Raw genomic sequence first — 23,306 nt, forward strand, 5'->3', positions numbered from 1 at the left:
ATATATCCCTTAAATTCCCTAATGTTTCAGACGCTAAATTGAAAGGAGTCTTTGATGGACCACAGATTCGAATATTGACAAGAGATACTAATTTCGTGAGCCGCATGACGAAAATTGAAATGGACGCTTGGGAAAGTTTTAAAGCAGTAAACGCAAATTTCCTGGGTAACAAAAAAAGTCCAGACTACGATAATATTGTTGCGAAAATGATAAGAAACTACAAAAAGTTAGGCTGCTTGATGAATTTAAAACTTCACTTTCTAGATTCCCATCTGGATAAGTTTCCAGAAAATGTTGGTGATTTCAGCGAAGAACAAGGGGAACGTTTTCATCAAGACATAAAAGTGATGGAACAACGATATCAGGGTAGATGGGACGAGGTCATGATGGCTGATTTTTGCTGGATGTTGAAAAGGGAAACGAATGTAAGTTTTAAACGTAAGCGTAACCCTTTGCATCGTTCCTTCGAAGAAAAAAGGACACGTTATAGCAGGTAGAAAAAGACTGAAGTAGGTCTATAAATCAATTTAATTACGATAAAAAGCAAGATAAAATGTAAACACGAAAGATAGTATAAATATATCCCTTAAGTTTAAGAAAAGCAGAGAGAAAAATGTTTTGAATAAAACTCTCATTCATTTGCACGTTTACATTTTAATTGATACAAACATTGTCAGGTTAATTGAAATGGGATCAATTCTACTTGTAGTTCTAAGTTTCTTCAAATAAGTAATGTGCGTCTAATTTTTTAACCACCTGTAGTACAATGAAATGAATTTTATTGTGTTACAACGGGAACAGTTATGTTAGATTCATTTGTAGGTTAAGATCGAGTTAACCTATTAAATATAACACACATTTAAGACAGAGAAACGTACGCTTACATAGCTACACGTGTGGTTGAATTTCATTCGGCTAGGTTAGGTTAGGTCAGGTTTTGTTAGGTTAAGATAGGTTAAAGCTCTATGTAGGTTAAGCCGAAGGTGAATGAAACGGTACCTACTGGGAAAATATGCTTCCAGAGCTTTAAGTGTAGTTCAATAAATTTCTGTTAATTCAGGTTAGGTGAAGTCAGGTTCTGTTGGGTAAAGTTATGTTAAATAAGTCGATATCAGGCAAGGGTTGATCCTTCACAGTTGTCGATATGTTTTTGAAGTGAACATTTGCATCACTGGCATTATTTTGAAATTTATTTGCCTCAGTGCATGATTTATCGTCATTTTTTGAGGTTATGGCTCAACCATGACGTGATGGGTGATTTTTGATACCGTATTTGAATTCAGCGCCCCAAAATCCATAGGAATACGTGTGTCTTGTTACCAGATCCGCACACTTTTTTTGTGTGGCTGTGTTATTTATCTTCTGTGGTTGGAAATTAAACTACTTGAAAGTTAAACTAGTAGGTTAAATATTAATTTTATTGGATGAAAATTTAACTATTTTGTTCAAGATTTAGTTTTTATTTGTTAGAAAAATATTCTTTTTTTTAACAGAAAATTGAATTATTCCATTTCTGTTTACTAGTTGATCGTATTTAGTTGTAAAATTCTACTGTTCAATTTTTCGTTAAAAATTCGTCTTTTTTGTTTAAAAATTCAACTGCTTGGTTGTAAGTTGAACTACTTCGTCAAAAATTATTTTTTTTGGTATGAAGATTTAACTGTTTTGTTGACAATTTGTTTTTTTTTGTCTGTTGAAAATTGATTTTTTAAATTGAAACTCATCTTTTTATCTTAGTAGAAGTTTGATCTTTTTGAAGTTTTATCTTTCCGTATTGAAAATTTAACTACTGGGTTGAATGTTTACCTCCTTTATTGAAAACTCATTTTATCAGGAGAAAAAACATCTCTTTGGCTGAAAATGATTTTTTATGTTAAAATTTAAATTTAAATATACCATTATTGGTTAAAATTTAATAGTTTCTAATTGAAAATTCTACAATTTGCTTGAAAATTCATATATTTTGTTGCAAATTCATTTTTTTGATAGAAAATTAATCTTCTTAAACCAAAATGCTATTATTTAGTTTTAGGAAATTGATCATTTTTAGTTCAAAATTTAAAAATTGGGTCAAAAATGTATTTATTTTGTTGTAAAAAATTCATCTCTGAAAATTTTAATATTTTGTTGAAAATTCATTTTTTTTGTTGTTTAAAGTTATTTTTTTTACTGAAAATTTAACTATTCCATTATTGGTTCAAACTTGATAACTTGTAGTTAAAAATGTATCAATAACTTGTGTAGTATTTTGTTGTAAATTCGTCCTTTTGTATAAAGTGGAACTGCTTTTTTTTCTCTCTTGACACAAAAAGATTTCCTGATTAAAAATTCCACTTTTGTGGAAAATTAACATGTTTTGTTTGAAAATTCGTTTCTTTTTGGTTAAAAATTAATCTGTTTTGGTTAAGGATTCAATTATTTTTTGAACGTTCGTCTGTTTTGGTTGAATGCAATATTTTCCTTTTTGGCTTAAAATTCAACAATTTAGTTGACATTTTTTGTCTTTCTTAACTGAATGGTCTTTTTTTCTTGAAAATTCAATACTTGTTGAAACTTCTTCTTTTTAATTTAAAACTCGTCTCTTTTTGTAGAAATCTCTTTTTATTTTAGTTGAGGATTTAATAAACGCATTGAAATTTTTTGCTTTGGACAAATTCAACTTTTTTGATTAAAAATAAAAAATATTTTATTGAAAATTTAATTATTTTGTTAAAAGGTTCACTCTTTTGCTGAATATTCGTCCTTTTGGAATGAAAATTCAAGCGTCTTCTAAAAAATTCGTCTTTGTCTTGAAAATTCAACTATTGTATCAAATGAAATCGAATACAAAATGCCACTTGAAAGTGACGAAGAATAGGGGGGTTCGAACAACCCTTTAGGGTTTTGCTACCTACAGGATTTTTTTATAAGCTTCTAAGCTCAATACCTTGATTCTCGTAGATGGAGCAAGTGGCTTCCAATCCTTGTACCACTTTAGTTCCGGATAAGGCACACCAATGACTTTAGCTTCAATTCTGCCATTCTTCCTCAGCATTATCACGGTTTCATCAGGTCTCTGAATGAACTGAGGATACTCTGCAATCTCCAACCTGACTCTCTGTCTAGCCTGGCCATGTTCATTAGTAGCAACAGCTTCATAAACACCCACATCTCGTTCCAACATTCTATTGATGAAGAGCGTTGCCTGTCCATTTCGAGTGTAGCTCTGATCGAACCTGCCTCCAGACTCAATCAGCTCATCGTTAAAGTAGTAAGCCATCTTTGGTTTTGGGTAACCATAAACAAACCAGAAGAGATTGCAGTTATGATTTTTAACTCCGTACTGGGTATCGTGCTCCTGTCTGAGGAACCTGGGGGCTTGGGCGTACCCATCGTGAGGAGGTCTTTCAATATCAAAATCTTTGGGGAAGTAGGGACTGGTCTCAGGTCTGAAGTCGATATCAGGTGGTAAGTAGGGGAAGAACTTAGGTGGATCGGGTTCCAGTTTTGCTCTGTAGGTCTGAGCATATGGCGAAGGATCGCTGATTCCGTATTTGTTCTCCACTCGGATGCGGAATTTGTAATCGCGGAATGGTTCAAGGTTGCGGATGTCGCAGACGCAACTTCTAATTCCGGATCGTGTGGTAAACCAATCTCCGTCTGGCAATTCGCACATTTCTACTAGGTAGGTGACTGGGACTCTGGGAGCGATAGGGATGGAAGGTTTCCAGGAAAGGGTTAGATGTCTGTCCATCATGCGGCTGATGATAGGCCTATCTGCTAAGGGCAGTGGTAGTGCAGATCTTTTCTTGTCATAGTCAGTGTACTGGTCTGATAGTGGCTTCTTGGCACGTGGTTCCAAAGCTACAAGGATTTAAATTTGATTTTAAAAAAGCACGTAATAAAATACCTACGGGATAAAATAGAAGGCTTGCTACAGATCCGCGAAGTCCAGTGTCCGAAAATATGCCATATACTAAACTTAAGATTAATTTTATTATTCTTTAAAAAATTCAAAGATTTTGGTAGTCATTTTTTAAATTGAAAATTAATCAGTTTTGGTTGACGATTCAACTATTTTATTGAACTTCAATTGGTTTAACTGAAACTTTAACTTTTTCATGCTTGATTGAAAATTGATCTTAATTTGAAAATCTATCTTTTACAGTTGAAAATTTATCTTCTTCAGTTAAAAGGTTATCTTCATCAGCTAAAAATTTAACCATTTGGTTATAGAATATTAATCTTCTCAGAGACTGATTCATCTTTTTGGTTGAAAATGCATTTTTTATATTAAACGTTTAACTATTAGGTTCAAAATTTCCTTAAAAATTAAAATATTTAATTGAAAATTATTGTTATTTGTTAACGAAATTTTCTGTACAAAATTCTTCCTTCCAGTTGAATTTATCTGTTTGGCTGAAAATTAATTTTTTTGCTTTAAAATTAACCTTTTTAAGCGAAAATTTAACTCTTTTATTTTTTGTACGAAACAATTGATATTTTTCGATAGAAATTTAATCTTCTTGGCTGAAAATTCATTGTTTGTTTGAAAATTTATTTTATTTGGTTGAAAATTAAATTTAAATAAAAATTTAACTATTCTCATTCGAGTTGAAAATTTATCTTTTTCAGGATAAGATGTAACTATTTTGTTCAAAATTCGTTTTTTATGAAAATATATGTTTCAAACTAAAAATTCGTCGACTTTATTTTTGGAGGAAAGTTTAATTATTCTAGTTTTAGATAAAAATGCATCTTTGTTAGTCGAAAATTCATATATTTTGTTTTAAATTGTTCATTCTTTACAGAAAATTCATCTTTTGGTTGAAAATGTAACTGTTTGGTTAAAAATTCATTTTTTGGTTGATGATTCATAATTTTAGAGTTTCTCTCTGATGTAAGTAAATAAGTTATTTATTTTTTGTTTACAAATTTAACAATTTTTGAAAATTCAATTTTTTAGTTGAAAATATTATTTTAAAAATGAAAATGTTATTATCCTATTTGATCTTTTTTAGTTGAAAATTAATTTATTTTGTTGAAAATTTCTGTTTTTTTTGGTAGAAAATTAATCTTTAGGATTGAAAATTCAACTATTCGGTAAAAAATGCATTTTTTTATTGAAGGTTCATCACTTTAGTTAAAGATTCACTTCTTTAACTAAAAATTTAACTGATCTACTTTTCGTGGCGAGTTGATATTTTTTGATAGAAATTTGATTTTCTTGAATAGAAATTCATCCGCTTGGTAGAAAGTTTAACTATTACGTTGAGAATTAATTTTATTCGGCTGAAAATTCAGCTATTATATTTTTTATTAACACTATTTCTTTGTTTGAAAATTTAACTGTTTTGTTGAATATTCATTTTTTTGTGGGTAATTTATTTTCCCAGCTGAACATTGCACTATTCTATTTTTGATGAAAAATTTATCTTTTTTAGATGAAAATTCATGTTTTTTATGGAAAATTAATATTTTTTGGTGGAAAATTGATCTTTTGGATCAAAAAGCTAACTATTTGGGTAATCATTAACTTTCAAATTGGAGATTCATCCTTCGAATAAGAAATTAATATTTTTTATTGGTTTAAAAATTCATCTTTTTAAGTTAAAAATTCCACTTTTTTGTTAAAAATTAAAAACTGAACATTTTCAATATTAATCATTTTATGATTATTTATATTCAGATATTTCTTACTGTTCGAAAATTTTTTATAGACTGAAAGTTTAAATCTTTTGTTGACATTTCTTTTTTGGTAGAGAATTTATTTTTTTTATCGTAGATTCAACATTTTGGTTTAAAATTGATATATTTCGTGAAAAATTCTTTTCTTTTTCTTGCTTGATAATGAATTTTTTGAACTGAACATTGAATTTGTTCGTTTTTATTTCGAAATTGATCTGTTTGCGTTGAAAACTCATCTATTTGGTTGACATTTCATGTACAATGTCTGCCCGGAAAGTATCCGACCTTGTGATGTACTAGGACTATAAGTTAATCTTATTGAATAGCGATGATATCCCCTTCAAAGTACTTCCCTTTGGAAGCGATAACCTTCTTTCAACGATATTTTCACTTTCGGAAACACGTCTTGAAGTTACCTTTCGGAATTGCTAGCAGTTTCGTTACATTTAGCCTTATTTCCTCTACATTTTGAAATCGTTTTCCTTTTAGAGGATACTTCAATCTAGAAATAGCCAGAAATTACAATGAGCCAAGTTCGGACTTTATGGGGGCTGTCGAACTTGTTTAAGACCGTGTTTCACCAGAAGGTATTGAATAGTCTGGCAAGCTTCCTTCACTCTCGGCGATCCAGGTGTCTTTCAAGGTGAATATTGGGCCTTCGTGTCAGAGTCATAGCCTTAAACCTATGGCTCATCCCCAGTAATGAACTTTTTGAACATTTTTTGATTGTTTTTGACTGATTGAAAATTCTCCTGGGCGACTTCCTTTCGATAATTCTTTTCCTCCTCAGTCAGAAATTTTGGAACGAATTTGTAGGCACGTGGCTCATCCCCAAATCTTGGCACAACATTTCCGAAAAAGTAGTTTTTGGAATCTAGGGGTCTTTCTCTATCTCTCTCAGCGTTAAACGAAATTATCTAAACCATTCTTTAATTTGAGTGCCACTCATAGAATCATAATCATATACTTTCTGAATCATAAGTATCGTTTCCGAACATGAATGGCCATGTTTTTGGCCAAATTTAATGCACGTTCTTTGTTCGGTGCGTACCGTCATCCGAAAATGCGAAGCGTATACAGGTCCGTGTGTCTTATTAGGGGACCTTAGAGGTACACGGTGAATACCTGTTTTTGACAATAGCACAACTAGGTACAAAATTAGAGGAAGAGGTCGGATACTTTTCGGACAGACCCCGCATGTTATCCTGTATGACCGTTGTCATTAAGTCTTTGAAATATATTTAAAACCAAACATTTTTTTTACATTTAAATTATTAATCTTCTAAGTGTAAGATTCTTTCTATACATAGAAGACAAATTTTGAACGAACAGAAAAATGAAAAACTAGTTAGGGCAAAATCAGGGAATTTTAAAATGGGGATTTTGTACCAACCCTGAATAGTCAAGAACTACTTACATTCATAAATCATCTCAGCATGACAAGTATCTTCGCCATGGGGATTAAATATCCTCAAGCTATATTTTCCTGCATCACTCTCGTCAATATGATAGAGCGAAAGTCTCAAGAGACTACCTTCCTGGTCCATTAAGATACGATCAGTGGGCCAGAGTTTTCCATCTTCATGAAACCATTCGAATTCTGGTTCTGGAATACCTGTTACGCAGGCAGTAAATTTGGCTGTCATTCCTTTGTAGACTTCACAGTCTCCCAGTCTCTTTAGGAAGGATGGCGGTTCCATCTTCTGTTTCTTCTCGCTGAAAATAAATGAAGTTTTATATACCAGCTTTTGAGAGCATTAATTGCAGAACTAGGAAATAAATCTCACATTCTATCAACGATGGTGAAGTTAGCTGCACATTCAGCCTCTCCTTCTCTGTTAACAGCCTTGCACTTGTATCTTCCCGCATCATAAGACTGACAATCTTTAACATAAAGACAACACGCATCTCCATCTTTCCTGATCTTATACTTATTACTATCCCTCAAAATCGGGGAGTCATTAAAGTACCACGTGATCTCTGGTTGTGGAACTCCAAATACTCGAACAGGGAACTTGGCATCCAGACCAGGCATCTGTTGCGTGTCTGAGAACTTTTGGGCGAATGTAGGAGGTTGATAGACCCTTCTAACATTAGCTTCAGCTTTAGTAGTGTCTTCCCCGAGAGGATTTTTTAATTTACAGGCATAAACACCTGCATCTCCATGCTCAGTTGGGTTAATTTCAAGCCCCACTTTCCTTCCATCACAGGTCATCATTATTCTGTCTGATGGTTTTAGTGGCTGACCATCTTTGGTCCAGGTAACTTCTGGAATTGGGTTTCCTGTAAATGGTGCGCTGAAAGTCATCGGCTCACCTTCTTCAGATGTAGTGTCTTTGATTGGTCTCAAAAATGATGGTTTTTCTTCTGGAGAACTATTGTCAGTCTTTCCAGCTACTTCTAGGTCACCTTTGCAAGAAATTGCCCCTTGAGAATTAGTGGCGGTTGCTTCGTAGGTTCCAGCATCTTCAGGTCTGGCCTCGTCGATTATTAAAGCCTGACTTCCATCTGGTTGATCAACTATTTTCACGTGTTTCCCATCGGGTTTAATCTGAAAAATAAAACCGGTAGTAATAGTTCACGGTTTGTGTGATGATCTTCGACGAAGGACGGAAGGGTTGAAATAAATGCATTAAATAGCGTGACATAATTTTTGAATTGGTCCAATGATGAAGTTTCAATACTGATACCTCTTGTCCATTATGAGTCCATTTTATTGTCGGAACTGGTTTTCCGAGAGTCTTGACTTCCATTTTCGCTGGGAATCCTTCGACGACAGTGATTGGTTGGATAGTTCCCATAAAAGATGGTTTCTTCTCCAGTTCTTCTACTTCCACGTTTGCAGTGCCAGTGATCTCGCCAAGGTTATTAGATACCACCAATGAATAAACGCCAGCATCCTCTGGTCGAAGCTTATCGATCCTGAGACCGATCAATCCGTTTGGTTCGTTCACAAAGTTTATCTCCTTCGAGGGACGGATAGGGAAACCATTTTTAAGCCACTGCAGTTGTGGACTCGGGAAAGCATCAACTCGTGCTTCCAATTTCAGTGGTTGACCAACAAGGGCCTTAGCATCTTCCAAGTTCGTCGAGAAGGAAGGCTTCCTTGTTTTAGCTAAAGACAGAGAAAACTTGTCAGTCAATTTACTAGAGATGCTAGAGAATTTTACAATAGAAAAGGTGACTTACGTTTTACAGCCACAGCACAGAGAGAGACTTTCTCACCTCCAGAGTTGGAACCTACAACCTTATAAGCTCCACAATCAGTAGGAACGACATTATCAATCGAGAGTCTCATAGTTCCATCAGGTAGAGTTTCTATCTTGATATGACCATCAGGTTTGATCTCTTCTCCATCTTTGTACCACTTGACAGTAGGGATTGGGCTTCCATCAACGTTTGCTAAGAGTTCAAGAGGTTGGCCCTCATCGATGTTCAGCGAGTTAGGCAAAGTAGTGAAGAACTTGGGAGGGAATCTCGTCAAGGCTAACTCTGCTGTTGAGCTGATTGTTCCAACAAAGTTGGTAGCGTTAACTGTAATTGTGGCAGCATCGCTTTCACAGAAACGTTTGACATCATAAACACTAATGACTTCGTTTCCTTCCAAAGTAGTTGTGATAGTGTGACGTTCATCATTCTGAATTTCGACACCGTCTTTTAGCCATTGGATCTCTGGTCGTGGGAATCCAGTCGCTCTAATTTCAGCTCTGTGGTCATTCTGATCTCTAACTGTATCTTTCTTCAGTTCCTGGGTGAATGCAGGTGCCTCAGCTGAAGAACATTCATTTGATTAAATTATTAAAAAATATAAAATTTTGAAATTTGATAAAAATTATAATGAAAATTCGAACATACTGTAGGGTTTCAGATCAGCTATAGCTGTGGACTCTCCGAATTCATTTATAGCAACAACTTTATAAGGTCCAGCATCCTCCATCTCGACTTTTTTTATGACGAGTTTATAACTCTTCTTTTTGTGGTCTTCCTCAAAATCGAAACGGTCATCTTCACCCAAATCTTTGTCGTTTCTTACCCAATATATGTCTGGTTTCGGATTGGCTTTTATTATTATTTCCCACTGGATCAGTTCTCCAACTGGAGGATTGATGTCTTTGAATTCTTCAATTATTGGACGTATGAGAAGGTCCAAATCAGCCTGTAAGCATTCTCAGACTTAATATAACAAATTTAGAAAAAAAATGGAAAGAAATGGAAAATTGCAAAGGTTTTTACTCACACTAGCTTCACCTATGCCGTACTTGTTTTTAAGTTTCAAAGTGTATTGACCAACGTCATCAACATCGCAATTCTGTATCTTGAGAATATATGTGCATTCTTTGAGTCCATCTTCAGCTGGTTCACTGCGAACTATTGCTTCGAATCTTTCATCATCAACTGGAATTTCTTCTCCCAAGTGGTACCTTTCAAGGAAAATTGAGTTAAATTAAATTAAGGTCCCAACTACAAGAAAATTATTGTCAGTCTGAACGTTTTAAGTTAATTAACAATAATATATTTACCATGTTGCAGTTGGAATTGGTTCTCCAGTCGCGACAGCCTTGAAAGTGCCAGATTTATATTGAGCAACATCCACATCAGCTAGAGGTCGAATAAATCTAGGCTTTCGAAGATCTTCAACTGGTAGGACAAGTAGAACTCCTTCCTCAGTTTTCACTCCTAATTTATTTGTGAAAACACAAGAGTAGCAGCCAGCATCTTCTAGTTCGGCATTTTTTAACGTCATCTGGAACGTATCTCCAATGCTTGAGTACTTGAGCCTGTCAGAGGTCTTCAACGGCTCTCCATCCTTGAACCACTGAGCTTCTGGTCTTGGCAAAGCTTGTGCCTTAATCTCAAAACTGGTGCTCTGGGTTTCGAAAATTTCCCTATCTTGAAGATTGGAGTTGACGATTCGTGGAGATGCTGGATGGTTAAAGAGATATCGTTAAAAAATCTTTCTTATCTATTATTTTCTCAAAAGCTCAAAAAATAATTCAGGCCTTATGTGACTACTGCAAAATTGATTTTTTTCATTGTTGCTTTACTTACCATGGTAGAAGAAGGATGCAGTTTCTGAGTAGACTTGACTGTGTGTTTTCATGCTAGCAAAGCTTATACGATTGGGAGAAAAAGTTCCAATTTGGATACAATTTAATAGGTTCGGATTGAAACTTTATCAGCGTTATCATTCTTATATGTTCATCATGCGATGATTTGTGGTATTAAGCATTCAGGAATCTGACAATAAATTTATTTCTTTTTCTATTATATTTAGAACACAAAGGTTATTAAGAGAGGCTTCAGAAATTAGAAATTAATTTGGAGGAACATGCCTGGACCAAACTAAAATTTAAAAACCATGTCTTAAGAGATATTATTTTAAACGATATACATACGATTCCTGAGAAAATTCTCAGGAAACTTGTCTCACCTGAATTTTCTTCAGTTTGATCTTTTTCGCCATTTTTATCAAGAATCTCGTCAAGTACACTTCTTTGACGTTTAATTCTTTCGAACAATTTCTCCATCTCTTCATCGACTTCTTCGTCATCATTCCTTACACCCTTTTGTGAATTCTCTCTCGATAATTCCTTAGAATATTTTTTTGATTCGGTGGAATTTAATCTTTCGAGTCTTGAAGATTGTCGGGAAAGTTTGCTCTCTTCAAGAAGAGGAGTTTGAGAGTCAGTTTTTTCTGTTACACTAATTTTTGATGAATTCTTTCTTGATATTTTATTTTCTACTTTAACAGAACTCTGTCGTGAATATTTACTTTCTTCGACAATTGGAGTCTGTGGTTCTTGACCATTAATATCCTCTATTTTTGAAGAGTTTTCTCTGCTGTATTGTGTCTTTACTTTAACAGTTTTTTCTTTAGAGATGATACTTTCTTTTATAACTGGAGTCTGCGACTCTGGAGTTTCAATTATCTCTGTTTTTATAGAGTTTTGTCTCGAAAGTGAGCCCTCGATAGAAACACTACTCTCCGTTGAGTATTTTCCTTTTCCCAAAGTTGGAGTTTGTGGAGTTTGCATATCTTCAATTTTCATAGAACCTCGTCGATCATCCTGTTCAACTTTCACAGAAGTCCGCCGTGAAAGTCTGCTTTCTTCAATTACATGCGCCCGGACTTCTTCCCGAATCTTTTGTGTTTCAGGAATTTCAGACAAAGACTCATCGATAGATCGTTCTTCGATTATAGTTTCAGAAAAGAGCATTCCTCTTTGAGCTCTATGATCATCGTAAGTTCGTTCTTCGAACAATCTTCCGTTAAGATTGTAGACTTCGTCGCAGGATCCATTCGTTGAAAATTTATGATCTTCGATTAGTTCCGCATGGATGTCGTCTGCACTGACGTCTCTGGAAATCGCCTTCATGGTTGATTCATCATCCGAAACAGAAACAATCGAAACTCCTCGATTGACCTGGAGTTTTGCTCGATTGTCTTCTCCTTCGGAATATTCTTCAATTACAACACCATTCTGGGCTCTAGACCCATCTTCTTGATGGATTGTGTAACTATAGGAAGCAATTTCTTCAACATGAGGTCCTTCGGAATGCATCTCTTGACATTCAACTTTGGTTGATGTCATCTTGTGAATTGAGTGTTTTTCATCAGGACCTGTGAAGGGTCTGTCTTGATCACTATTTTGTTCTACGACTTACAGATATTTACTGTAGCTTTTGACTATAAGCGCATTATTTAAAAGTTAAAGTAGCTACTAATGCGGATAGAGCAAGATTTCTAGCTTTTAGTCTATCTTGCTCTGAGAACTAAGACCATTAAAAAGGCAGTTTAATTTATAGTTAGTGGGGTGCCATGAAATTCGAGTTTAGATGATAGTTAGCTCTAAAGCTAACTGCGAAAGCATAAGTGTATAAAGAGTGTGAGTGTCGTGAATAATAAGTTTCTCTCCCAGAATTTGAAACAATTCTAGCCCCCAAATTCGTCTAAAAAGTTCACTTCAAATCCTGGTTGTAAGCAACCCATATCAATTTTTTATCTTTTCCGAAAAATTAAACAATATCATCAAAGGCAAACTAAAATACTGCTAGATCTTCAAAACCTAAGTGGATAGTATTAAAGAATTATATAAGAAAGTAAATTTCAAGTTTAATATAAAGTGCGGTTGCTTGAGTGCTGATTAGCTCTAGATTGTTCTTGATGTGCATGATTTTACCTGTTAGAATAGCCTCATGAGTTGTTGTGGAGGCTACGGAGATAGTAATCGTATCACCTGCACCTCGAATTACCTCGACCTTCTGTTTCTCCACTGTGACTCGACCTGGATTTATCAGATATGGCTACAACTACCTCTAGAAAGCTAAGCTAGGATCCTAGGAGGGAGGGTCTACTTTTATCGAAGCAATTTCTTCTTATTATCCACAGGGTCTTGGATTGCTACTACTATTTACAGTATCTTAGTGTTCCAGTTCTTTTGGTTCCTAACCATTTAGTTACTAAGAGTTTAGAGACTAACAGATAGCTTTCAACAAATTTTCGATAGTATTAATTTTTTTGGGCATCACCTAATCTGTGTCATGTGAGAATGTGTATATTACCTTCGGGCCCTGATTCTTCCGCCTCTTGTTTTTCTGTTGAAATATCTTCTTCCTTAGCTTTATTTTTCTTTGCTTCGACCTCTTCAGCTGTTTCTTTCGCCTTATCGACAACTTCTTCCGTTTTGGCTAAAGAATTACAACTTGTCCTTCAACATTTACTTGAACTAATACTAATTATGGATATCTAATGCTGTATTATAAGACAATAGGGGCAGTAGGCTACAATAAAAAACGAGACTTGATTAAAACTGTATAAAACAAAGGACAATGTGAGTCAGTATCAACGGGAAATATAAAGAACGGTTTTATGAACGGTGCAAACTGGATTACAATCTTGAAAAAAGGGAGGTTTTTGTTTACCTACTGTGAAGATGAACCTAAGTTCCTTATTTCTGGCAAAAGAAAAATTAAATTATAAATCTAATATCTAAGATATGACTTACTTAAAACGATGACCTTGCTCTTGCAGTTGACCTGTCCCAATTCGTTTTTAGCTCTCATTTCATAGGTACCACCATCAGAACCTTTGACAATTGTCACAGTCAAATCATAACTTTCTCTTCGTTTGGTATCTCTTGAGATTTTAATTCTAGCATCAGCTGAAGCATCAACTGTTTTTCCATCTTTCAACCAGATAATCTCTGGTTCTGGTGTTCCTGAAACTTCTACTTTGAGAGTGAGAGTATCCCCCTCATTAACTTTCTGATCAACAAGTTTTTTATTAATCTTAGGTTTCGTGTAAACAGTCAGCTTTGCTTCGCACTTGTTCTCTCCGTATTGATTCTTAATTTTACAAGTATATTTTCCAGATAACTCAGGCTTCACTTGCTTGAGCACAAGTTTGTAGACATCACCATCTTCACGTAATTCGAAATCTTCCTTCTCTTCTGTTATTGTCATTTTATTGTAGAGCCATTGAACTGTTGGCTCTTCGATGCTATCTACTTTTACTGTGAACTGTAGGTCCAATGCATTTTCTTTAGCTATTGTGTCTTCTAAGCCGATCTTGAATTCTGGTGCACAACGCACCTGGAGGAAATAAAATCAGTAACAAAGGAAGAAACTTTGAAGTAAGCAGGAAATAGAGAATAATCTAACATAGTATACAAGCAATATGAAGTATAATTTAAAGAAAATAGCGAAAGAGGAAAGAAAGAAGGGGAAAATCACGTGGATTGAATATGGGGAAATACAGGTAGAATGTGTAGAAGGTGGGATTGGGAATAAGAGAAGGAAGAGATAATGAAATGTGAAACGACGGGAGATACTAGGAAATAAAAGGAGATAAAAAATGAAAAAAGGGAAGAATGGAACATTTTCTATAGGAATGTAGCTGACTTAGAAAGAAAGAATAGGAACTTTATGGAAAATTTGGGGCAATGGAATTTCGTGGTGGTGATGGAGGCATGAATAGATGAAAGGGGGAGGAAGAGAGCAAAGGAATGGTTAACAAGGGAATACAGGTGGGAGCTACAAGAAGCAAAAAAAAAATGAGCAGAGCAATGCGAAGAATCGTGATGGGAACAAGGAAAGGTTTTAAAAGAAGGAGAAAAGATAAGAACAGGATAAAAGAAGAAAATGAAGGATTAATAAATGAAGAGATAAGGATAGAAGGGGAAAGGTCGAAGAAGGGATGGGACTAGGGGAAATTCCAAAGACAAAGTGGTGAATGGAGAGAGAAGGAAATTACTGAATAGATTGTTGAGTTGGATTAGAATATTTCAAACGGGAATACAGATGGAGATGAGGAAAAAGAGTACACTTATACGAGGGGGAAAGTACAGAAATAGAATATGTGATTGTTGATGATGAGATAAGGTAGAATATAAAGAGAGTAGAGATAGGGGATTACGTAGACTCGGATCATCGCCCTTTAATGGTAACGGTAAAGATGGTTAAGAGAGATCAATGGAAAACTGCCAAAGAAAATAAGAAACAAAAAAAATATTAGAAAGGGCGATTGGTCTACAGAAGGAATAGAAGAATTTCAGGAAAAGGTGAAGTTGGTGAAAATAGGAAAGGGAAACGTAAACGAGGAAATGTAAATTCTGGTAGGAAAAGTAAAAAGAATTTTAGAGGTTGGAGTTGAGATGGTAGTCAGCAAAGGGAAAAAAGATGTTTATCGGATGAAAAGTATAAGGGAAAGAAAAATTAAGTGAGAAAGGAATTAATAAAATGTAGAAACGGGAAGAACAACGTAGAAGTATGCAGGAGAAAGAAGAACGAATCTAATGAATTGCATATGTAATAGAGAAATGAGGAAGAAAATAAAAGGTTACAGGAGGAGGAGGCAGAAAGGGTTAGTAAGGATGGAGAAACTTGGAAAATACTAAAAAGACAGAAAGAAAAAAAGAGTTCATCATTAGATTGAAATGATAGAATGGAAAAAAATATTTTATGGAATTGTTAAGAAGGGTGAAAGAGTGAAAGAGGAAGGGGAAAAACAAAAAGAAGGGGATATTGAAGGAAAGAAATAGTGAGGGCAATAGGACCAATTAAAGATGGAACGAAGTCCCGAATAAGGTTTGGAAATATAGGGAAAATAAAGTAGTGAACGTGGATAATGTGCAGTGGGGTATGGAGAGGAAAAGCTTCTCCAGAAATACGTAAAGAAACGATAGTGATACCAATAGTGAAAAAAGTAAAAGGGGAAGGGGCTGAAGATTATAGGGTGGTGGGCATTGATGCAGACGGGCAAATATTATCTTTGGTGCGGGTAGGTGAAGAAAAAGAACATAAATTTTCATATGCGGATGATAGTGTTGTTGGCAGAGACAGAGGCAGCACAGGGGGCAATGCCTACCTCAGAAATCGCCCAGGGAGTGACAATGTATCGATTTGCCCCCCCCCCCCCCCCATCCCTCTAAAATAAAATTATTAAATTTAGCAGATCGTTTGAATGAAAAATATTCAACTCGAAATCTTTATGAAATAATTTATGTCTTTGTGAAATCTTCTTAATCTATCTGAATTATTTGTAAAATTTTTGAAATCATTGGGAAACCACTGAAACCTTTGTCGAAAATTTAAAAGATTTGAAAATATTTGTAAAATTGTTGAAATCTTTTTGAAAATTTTGAAATATTTTGAAATATTTGTGAAATTGTTGAAATCTTTGCGAAATCATTGAAGTCTTTATAAGATATTAAAAATATTTTGCAAATTTTTTGAATCTTTGAGAAATCATTGAAGTCTGTAAAATCTTTGAATATATCTGAAATCTTTGCGAAATATATGAAATATTTTCAAAATATTTAATAATACATTTAAAATTATTGAAATCTTTGTGATTTTTTTTTAATCTATCCAAAATCTTTATAAATTATTTTTAAAATGGTGAAAATATTTAAGAAATCCTGGAACTACGTGAAATGTTTTTGAATCTATCCGAAGTCTTTGCGAAATATTTCAATTATTTAATAACACTTTTGAAATTATTGAAATCTTTGGAAAATTTGTGAAATCTCTGTGAATTTTTAAATATCTATCCGAAATATTTATGCAATATTTGAAATCTTTCGGAAATCATTGAAATTTTTATAAAATATTAAAAAAAAATTCGAAATGATATAATGTCTGGGAAATCTTTGAAACATTTTTGTGAAATTTTTGAAATATTTGTGAAATTAATTTCATTGCGATATTTAAATATATCCTAAATCTTTGCGACATTTTTTTAATCTTTAGGAAATTATTCTAATATTTGTTCAATCTTTCTGAAATATTTGCAGAAGATTTGCAATATTTTCGAAATATTTGGTAATATTTGTGAAATGATTAAAATCTTACTGAAAGCTTCGGGAAATCATTAATGTCTTTGTAAATTCTTTTAAATGTAGGCAAAATTTTTGCGAAATATTTAAAACCTTTGTTATGTTTGGGAAACTATCGAAATCTTTTTGAAATCTTTGTAAATCTTTGCGAAGAAATCTTTGAAATATTCTTAAAATATTTCGTAATATTTGTGAAATTATTGAAAATTTTTGGAAAATCATTGAGGTCTTTGTAAAATGTTCTAAATCTGTCCAAAATCTTTGCGAAATATTGGAAATCTTTGATATCTTTGTAAAATCTTTGAAATCTTCGAGAAGTCGTTAAAATCTTTGAGAAATCTTTGTAAATTATTTCTTTGGTCTTTAGAAATATGCGAAATATTAAAAATATTTTTTAAATATTTGGTAAAATTTGTGAAATTCTTGAAATCTTTGTGAAATCTTTGACAATATGAATTTTATACCTGTATTTATTATTTTTATTATTTATTATTCACTATTGATTGTTCATTTCTGATTATTTATGTACAATTTGTATTTAGTATAATATTATTATACTATCTACAAATTGTGACATTTAATATAATAAGTCTTTTCTTCTGCTTCCACTTGAGTAAAAAGGCTCCGCATCTTCTGGACGGTGAATAGAGAAGGAATAGAACGTGGAACATGAAAAACATATTAGGGAAAGTATGGAAAAAGCGACGTAGGTAATAAAACTGATATGGGGAATAGAAAAAAGATGAAAAAAAATTGGAATGAGCAAGTCAGAATGTTTGATATCATACGGTTATGTGGTAAGAGAAAAGGCAAAAAGGGATAAATTAAGAACAAGGGTGGAAAAGAAAGTGTGGAAATTCGAAGAGAAACTGAGGATGGGAAAGAGAGCAGAGTTAGTGACAAAGTGTTACAAGGAGGTGGAAAAAGAAGAAAGAGGTGAAAGTTCCATAAAGCTAATGGGATGGGAAGAAGATAGTTTTTTTTAAATTAAGGGATAGAAAAAGGGAAAATACGAGTGCATGTAGGAGAAAAATTATCCATGGAGTGGTTCTCACAGAATAAAGTAATGATGAAATTTGTTGCTGGAAATTTTTTTACAGGGATAAAGTTTTATTCAGACAATTTCGCGTTTTTCAAAACACATGTGTTGTCATGGAAATACAAAGGAGAGTTTAACCGATATTTGGTTAAAGTTTATCGTGTAAAGTTAATTTTTGTTGCAGCGAATCTTTCATCGGAAATCGATGTAAAGTTTATCTTCTGTTTCTTCTATGCTATGAAAGGAAAAGAGGGAAGGGGAGGATAACAAAAAAAGAATGTTAGGAAAACTTTAGTAGAGGAAGGACTGGGGAATGGACGGATGAAGGAGGTTGAAAAAGCTAGATAAAATAAGGTGAAAAAGTAGGATACGTAAAATTATGTAAATTATATAAAAGAAAGGAGGTTGTGTCCTAAGGATACATATTTTAAATAAGGAAGAAGGAAGTTTAGAAAGGTAGAGTTTATGAAAGATATAAGACTTACCTTGATGTTAGTGCTGTCAACACTTCTTCCATCCTTATTGACAACCTCAACTTTATAATCAGCTGCATCAACATAACAGGCACCAGTGATCTTCAGCATATGTCTCTTTCCATCCTCAACTATCTTCACCCTCTCACTAGAAACCAGCACCTCTTCATTCCTAATCCACGTAACCGTTGGTTTGGGATCAGCTTCAACTTCTATCAAAAGAGTGAGACTGTCTCCTTCATTAATAATCTGAGGTTGTACAAGTTTTCTGGTAATCTTGGGTGGATATCTAACTGAGACATTCCAGAACTCAGATGTCTGATTGACTTCGTTCTTTGCGGAGACAGAGTAAGAACCAGAATCATCCAATATGGCATCTTTGATTATCAAGGTGTACATATCGTTTTCCTCTTTTCTGAAAGAAATTCTCTCAGACTCTTCAATCTGTTGACCATCTTTGAACCATTTTACATCTGGAGCTGGCGAGGCTTGAATTTGTACAGTCATATTTAGAGTTTCCTCAACTTGACCCAGAAGGTCATTCATCTTTTTAGTGATCTTTGGTGCTGATTTTACGATCAACTCGATTTGGGTGTTGTCTTCCCCGAGCTCGTTTTTGGCTCTGATCACATAGGTACCAGCATCTTGAACAGTGACGTTCTTTATCACGAGAGACATTGACTCTTCGTCTTCCCATAAATATTTTATTCTTCCACCGGCGATTATTTCCTTACCATCTTTTGTCCACTTAATGTCTGGTTTTGGAAAGCCTTTTACCTGTGGATAAAGAAGTAGTTGAATATTGATTATTGATTATTGATTAAGGAATATCACAGATTTCACATTCCCCTAGTCCCTCTTATCCCTACCAAAAGTCCATTATGTAATTTTTAAATTTGTTTTTTTTTTTGGGTAAAAAATTAATCTTCTCAGCAGAAAATTTATCGGTTTGTTTAAAAATTCAACTATTAGGTTGAAAATAAACATATTTATTAAGAAATCATATTTTATGGTGAAAAATCGATTGTTATGTATAAAATTCGTCTTTTTGGCTTGCAAATTAAACAATTTGATTAAAAATTTATATTATCTTTTGACTTCCATATTCGTCTTTTTGACATGATAAATTCAACATTTTTAGTTAAAATTTAATTATTTTTTATTAAAAATGCTACTGTTTGGTTGTCATTTTCGAAATTTAAATCAGTTGAAGTGTTGATTAACATCAATTTGTAACCGAATTTTAGCTATGCATCAATTATTTTTTACTAATAAATCTTTTTTGATTTAAATTCAAATATTTTTTTGAAATTCGTCTTCTTGATTCGAAAATTCATCTGTTTTAGTGGAAGTTCCAATTTTTGTTTAGTTAAAAATGCAACTGTTTCGATTTCTATTAATTTGAAATAGTAAATTTATTCACCAATATAAATTAGTGACTGAATTCGAGCTATTAATCAGCTATTATTTAATGAAAAATCAGTCAAAGTTAGCAATTTATAAGTTAAAATAATTGATTCATAGCTAAAATTGAATTACAGATTGAAATTATTAAACATCTTAACTGATTTAAATCTGAGGATTTAAAAATTAATCTTTTTTGGCTGGGGATTCAACCATTTTGTTAAGAATTTATCTTATTACCTTAAATATAAATTATTTGGTTAAAAACTAATTTTTGTTTGGTAGAAAATTCATCTCTTCGGTTTCAAATGTAATATTTTTATTGAACATTTGACTATTTTGTTAAAATTATTCTTTTTGGTATAATATAAATCTTCTTCCTTGAAAAGTTATATTCGATTTGAAAATTCATCATCTGATTCAAACTCCATATCTAAGTGGTTTAAAATGCAATATTTTTTCTTGAAATAATAGGAATTTAGAGAATATTAAATTGAACTTAATATATTGTGAAACTTTGGTCCAATGAAACTTTTATTAAAATCACTAGATTTAGTGCTGATAGAGAATACTTAAAAAATCTAAACAATTATGTTATTTTGTTGACCGGGTCATGAATTGATTTTTCTAAGTTTAATCTCAAATACTGTTGATATTTTTGGTCTATTATTTGTTGGGATACAGGAACAAATTTTCCTTAGCCGGGATTTGAACCAGGAACGCTACTATACGCGTAGAGCGTTGACCAATTACGCCACCGAGGCTATGGCAGATTATTCGTCGTTTGTATTCTTTTACTCCTTTCTCCAAAAATAATATACCAGTAATCGACCCTGTTTAACATTTAACACACAAAAAATTAATAATAAAGAAATTTCACCTGAAGGTCTAACATGGCAGAGCCTCCAATGCTGGCTTCAGAATATCTGAATTCGGACTGCAAAATCGGTTTAGCTGGTTCTTTCAATAATTGTCGAACTGTTCCTTGGACAGTGAGTTCAGCACTGCAGCTAATATTTCCAGTGCTCGTTTGAGCAACGCAGGTGTACAAACCGGCGTCTTCCGGCTTAACATGTTGGAAGACCAATGCTAGGGTGTCTTCTTCATCCTTGAACAAAACTTTGAATCTTTCTTCTGGGTCGAACGGAACGCCATCTCTACTCCACTTGAATTTTGGCGTTTCACCAGGTTCAAGAAGACCCTCAGGTAAACCAGCAAAGATCACTTTCTCATCTGTTACTGTTACTGTAGCCTCGCAAGTTGTTTCTCCATGACTGTTTGAAGCTGTACATGAATATTTTCCAGCATCTTCTTTGAGGACATCAGGAATAACCAATTCGTAAAAGCCTTTGTCTGCTTTTTCTGTTACAATTTTTATACGCTTGTTTTTTGAGTCGATGAGAACGCCATCCTTGTAGCTGAAAGGAGTCAAAAGTTTTAATTTCTTGCTGACTTAGCTATAATATTGATCAAAGGGAATGCAAAATAATGCAGTGATTCTAGAGGATCAGTAAACAGGCAGGAGCTTTCTCGACCACAGAAACTACCTTACCGACTTCGAGAACCTTCTGCAGTTAAAATGGTTCCTGTTCGTGCTAAATTTCTAGAATATTCTAGATGTTGGTAAACTATCACATCTCTATGGGGTTAATTACTTATACCATCTGGTGTAATTGAATTTCTCATTTTTCCACTAAAGTAGAACCTCGATTATCCGGCCTTCCATTATCCGAGGCTCCGTGTTATCTGAGTCAACGGGACTCATCCAAGCACACCGCATTAACCGAGGTGTATGCTCGGATAATACGGATAACCAGTAATAAAACAGATGAAGTTGCTATGCCTAATTCTGAATGCGTGAAGTAGTTTGCAATTATTAAGAAGTTAGTAAATTAATAAAGATAAATCTACATTCCTAAGTTGTTTACGTTCATTTGCTAAATGTTTATATTTATTTTTATATTTAAAATATATCAAAAATGGATAGCTCTTCCGAATTTTTTACTTCTTCCGTTTTATCCGAGTTTTCGCTTATCCGAGGTGTCTCCTCCCCACATTACCTCGGATAATCGAGGTTCTACTGTATTCCTCTCTTTTTATCGTTTCTAAACTTAAGTGCGAACTGAATTGAGAAGTCTATTATTATACTTTTTGGTTGAGAATTCATCTTTTCTTTTTTTTTAATTCTGTTATCTACTTGAAAAAATTATTTTGTTAAAAGTTCCACAATATGGCTATAAAGTCATGATTTTGGTTGAACATTCAACCGTCTCGTTGAATATTCGTCTCTTCTGGTTGAAAGTTAATTTCTTTTGGTATAGAAATTTAATTTTTTTAAATAATAATGCAACTGATTTGTTAAAAATTAATCTTTTTGGGTTGAAAATTTATATATTTTTATTAAATTCCATTGTTTTTTTTCTTTCAATTCAAAATCTTTAATGGTTGAAATATGAAGTATCACATTTTCCGTTGAGAATTCATATTTTTATATTCAAAGTTAAACTAAATTCTTAAAAATTAATTTTTGTGGTTTAATATTCAGCTCTTAGGATAAGTATTTAAGTGTTTCTGAAAATTATTGTTTCTTTGTTCAATTTAATTTTGTTTTTAAGGAAAAATTAACTATCCTATTTTTTATTGAAAATTAATCGTCTTTAGTTGCAAAATCTACTATTTTGCGAGAAAAAATTATTTTTTTGGGTTAAAAATGCAACGGGTTTGATTGAATTTTGAATGAATAATCTTTCTTGGTAGGAAAATTAATTTCTTTCGTTGAAAGTTCCTTTTTCTAGTTTGAAAATGAATCTCTTTTTGTAGAAACTTAGGTTAAACATTCAACTGCTTGGTTAAACCCACAAATACTTTATTAAAAAAACTTATATTTTTGCTTGAAAATTGATAATTTTAGTTGAAAATTTATGATTTTGGGTGAAAATGAACTTTTTTTGTTAAAAGTTCATATTTTTGGTGTGGAAAATACGTCTTTTTGGTTTGAAATTTCAACAAACCGTTTGATTTTTTTTCATGACAGGATAATCTTTTTTGGTTAAAAATTCAACTCTTTTATTGTAAATTCGTCTTTTTAGTTTGAAAATTCATCTCTTTTCGTTAAAATTTCTTATTTTTTGGTGAAATTTAACTCTTTGTTTGATCATTAACTTGTTTGTCCAAAATTCATTCATTTTATAAAAAATTAATAATTCTTTTAATTGAAAATTTAAATTCGATGGTTGGTTAAAACATAATCTTTTATAGTTCATATATTAAATACTTGGTTGAAAGTACAGTCTGTCATGTTAAAGCGTGGGTGGCTTTACTCGCAGTCGGTAAGGTGTATCGACATGATTTTGGTGTCAAAATATTAAGAAGAGCTCCCTCTTTCAT

At 33.2% G+C, this 23,306-nt stretch overlaps 1 protein-coding gene across 7 annotated transcripts in view; it reads right to left on the reverse strand.

Annotated features, from left to right (window-relative positions):
- LOC117180885 (obscurin) overlaps positions 1 to 23,306 on the reverse strand; it is a 250,331-nt gene that overhangs the window by 24,950 nt on the left and 202,075 nt on the right. For 6 of the 7 annotated variants that reach the window (XM_033373461.1, XM_033373455.1, XM_033373460.1 and 3 more), the window contains 14 exons: positions 20,800 to 21,337; positions 18,528 to 19,292; positions 13,674 to 14,259; positions 13,231 to 13,356; positions 12,849 to 12,953; positions 11,099 to 12,289; positions 10,188 to 10,590; positions 9,905 to 10,088; positions 9,523 to 9,823; positions 8,857 to 9,438; positions 8,358 to 8,782; positions 7,455 to 8,218; positions 7,085 to 7,383; positions 2,927 to 3,843 (listed from right to left, as the gene is read on the reverse strand). In XM_033373461.1, the coding sequence (XP_033229352.1) occupies positions 2,927 to 3,843; positions 7,085 to 7,383; positions 7,455 to 8,218; positions 8,358 to 8,782; positions 8,857 to 9,438; positions 9,523 to 9,823; positions 9,905 to 10,088; positions 10,188 to 10,590; positions 11,099 to 12,289; positions 12,849 to 12,953; positions 13,231 to 13,356; positions 13,674 to 14,259; positions 18,528 to 19,292; positions 20,800 to 21,337 (7,186 nt within the window). The remainder of the gene's footprint in view (positions 1 to 2,926; positions 3,844 to 7,084; positions 7,384 to 7,454; positions 8,219 to 8,357; positions 8,783 to 8,856; positions 9,439 to 9,522; positions 9,824 to 9,904; positions 10,089 to 10,187; positions 10,591 to 11,098; positions 12,290 to 12,848; positions 12,954 to 13,230; positions 13,357 to 13,673; positions 14,260 to 18,527; positions 19,293 to 20,799; positions 21,338 to 23,306) is intronic. The other variant, XM_033373458.1, reaches the window with a different exon arrangement.

The sequence above is a fragment of the Belonocnema kinseyi genome, chromosome 9 (assembly GCF_010883055.1).
Source record: "Belonocnema kinseyi isolate 2016_QV_RU_SX_M_011 chromosome 9, B_treatae_v1, whole genome shotgun sequence".
NCBI lineage: Eukaryota > Metazoa > Arthropoda > Insecta > Hymenoptera > Cynipidae > Belonocnema > Belonocnema kinseyi.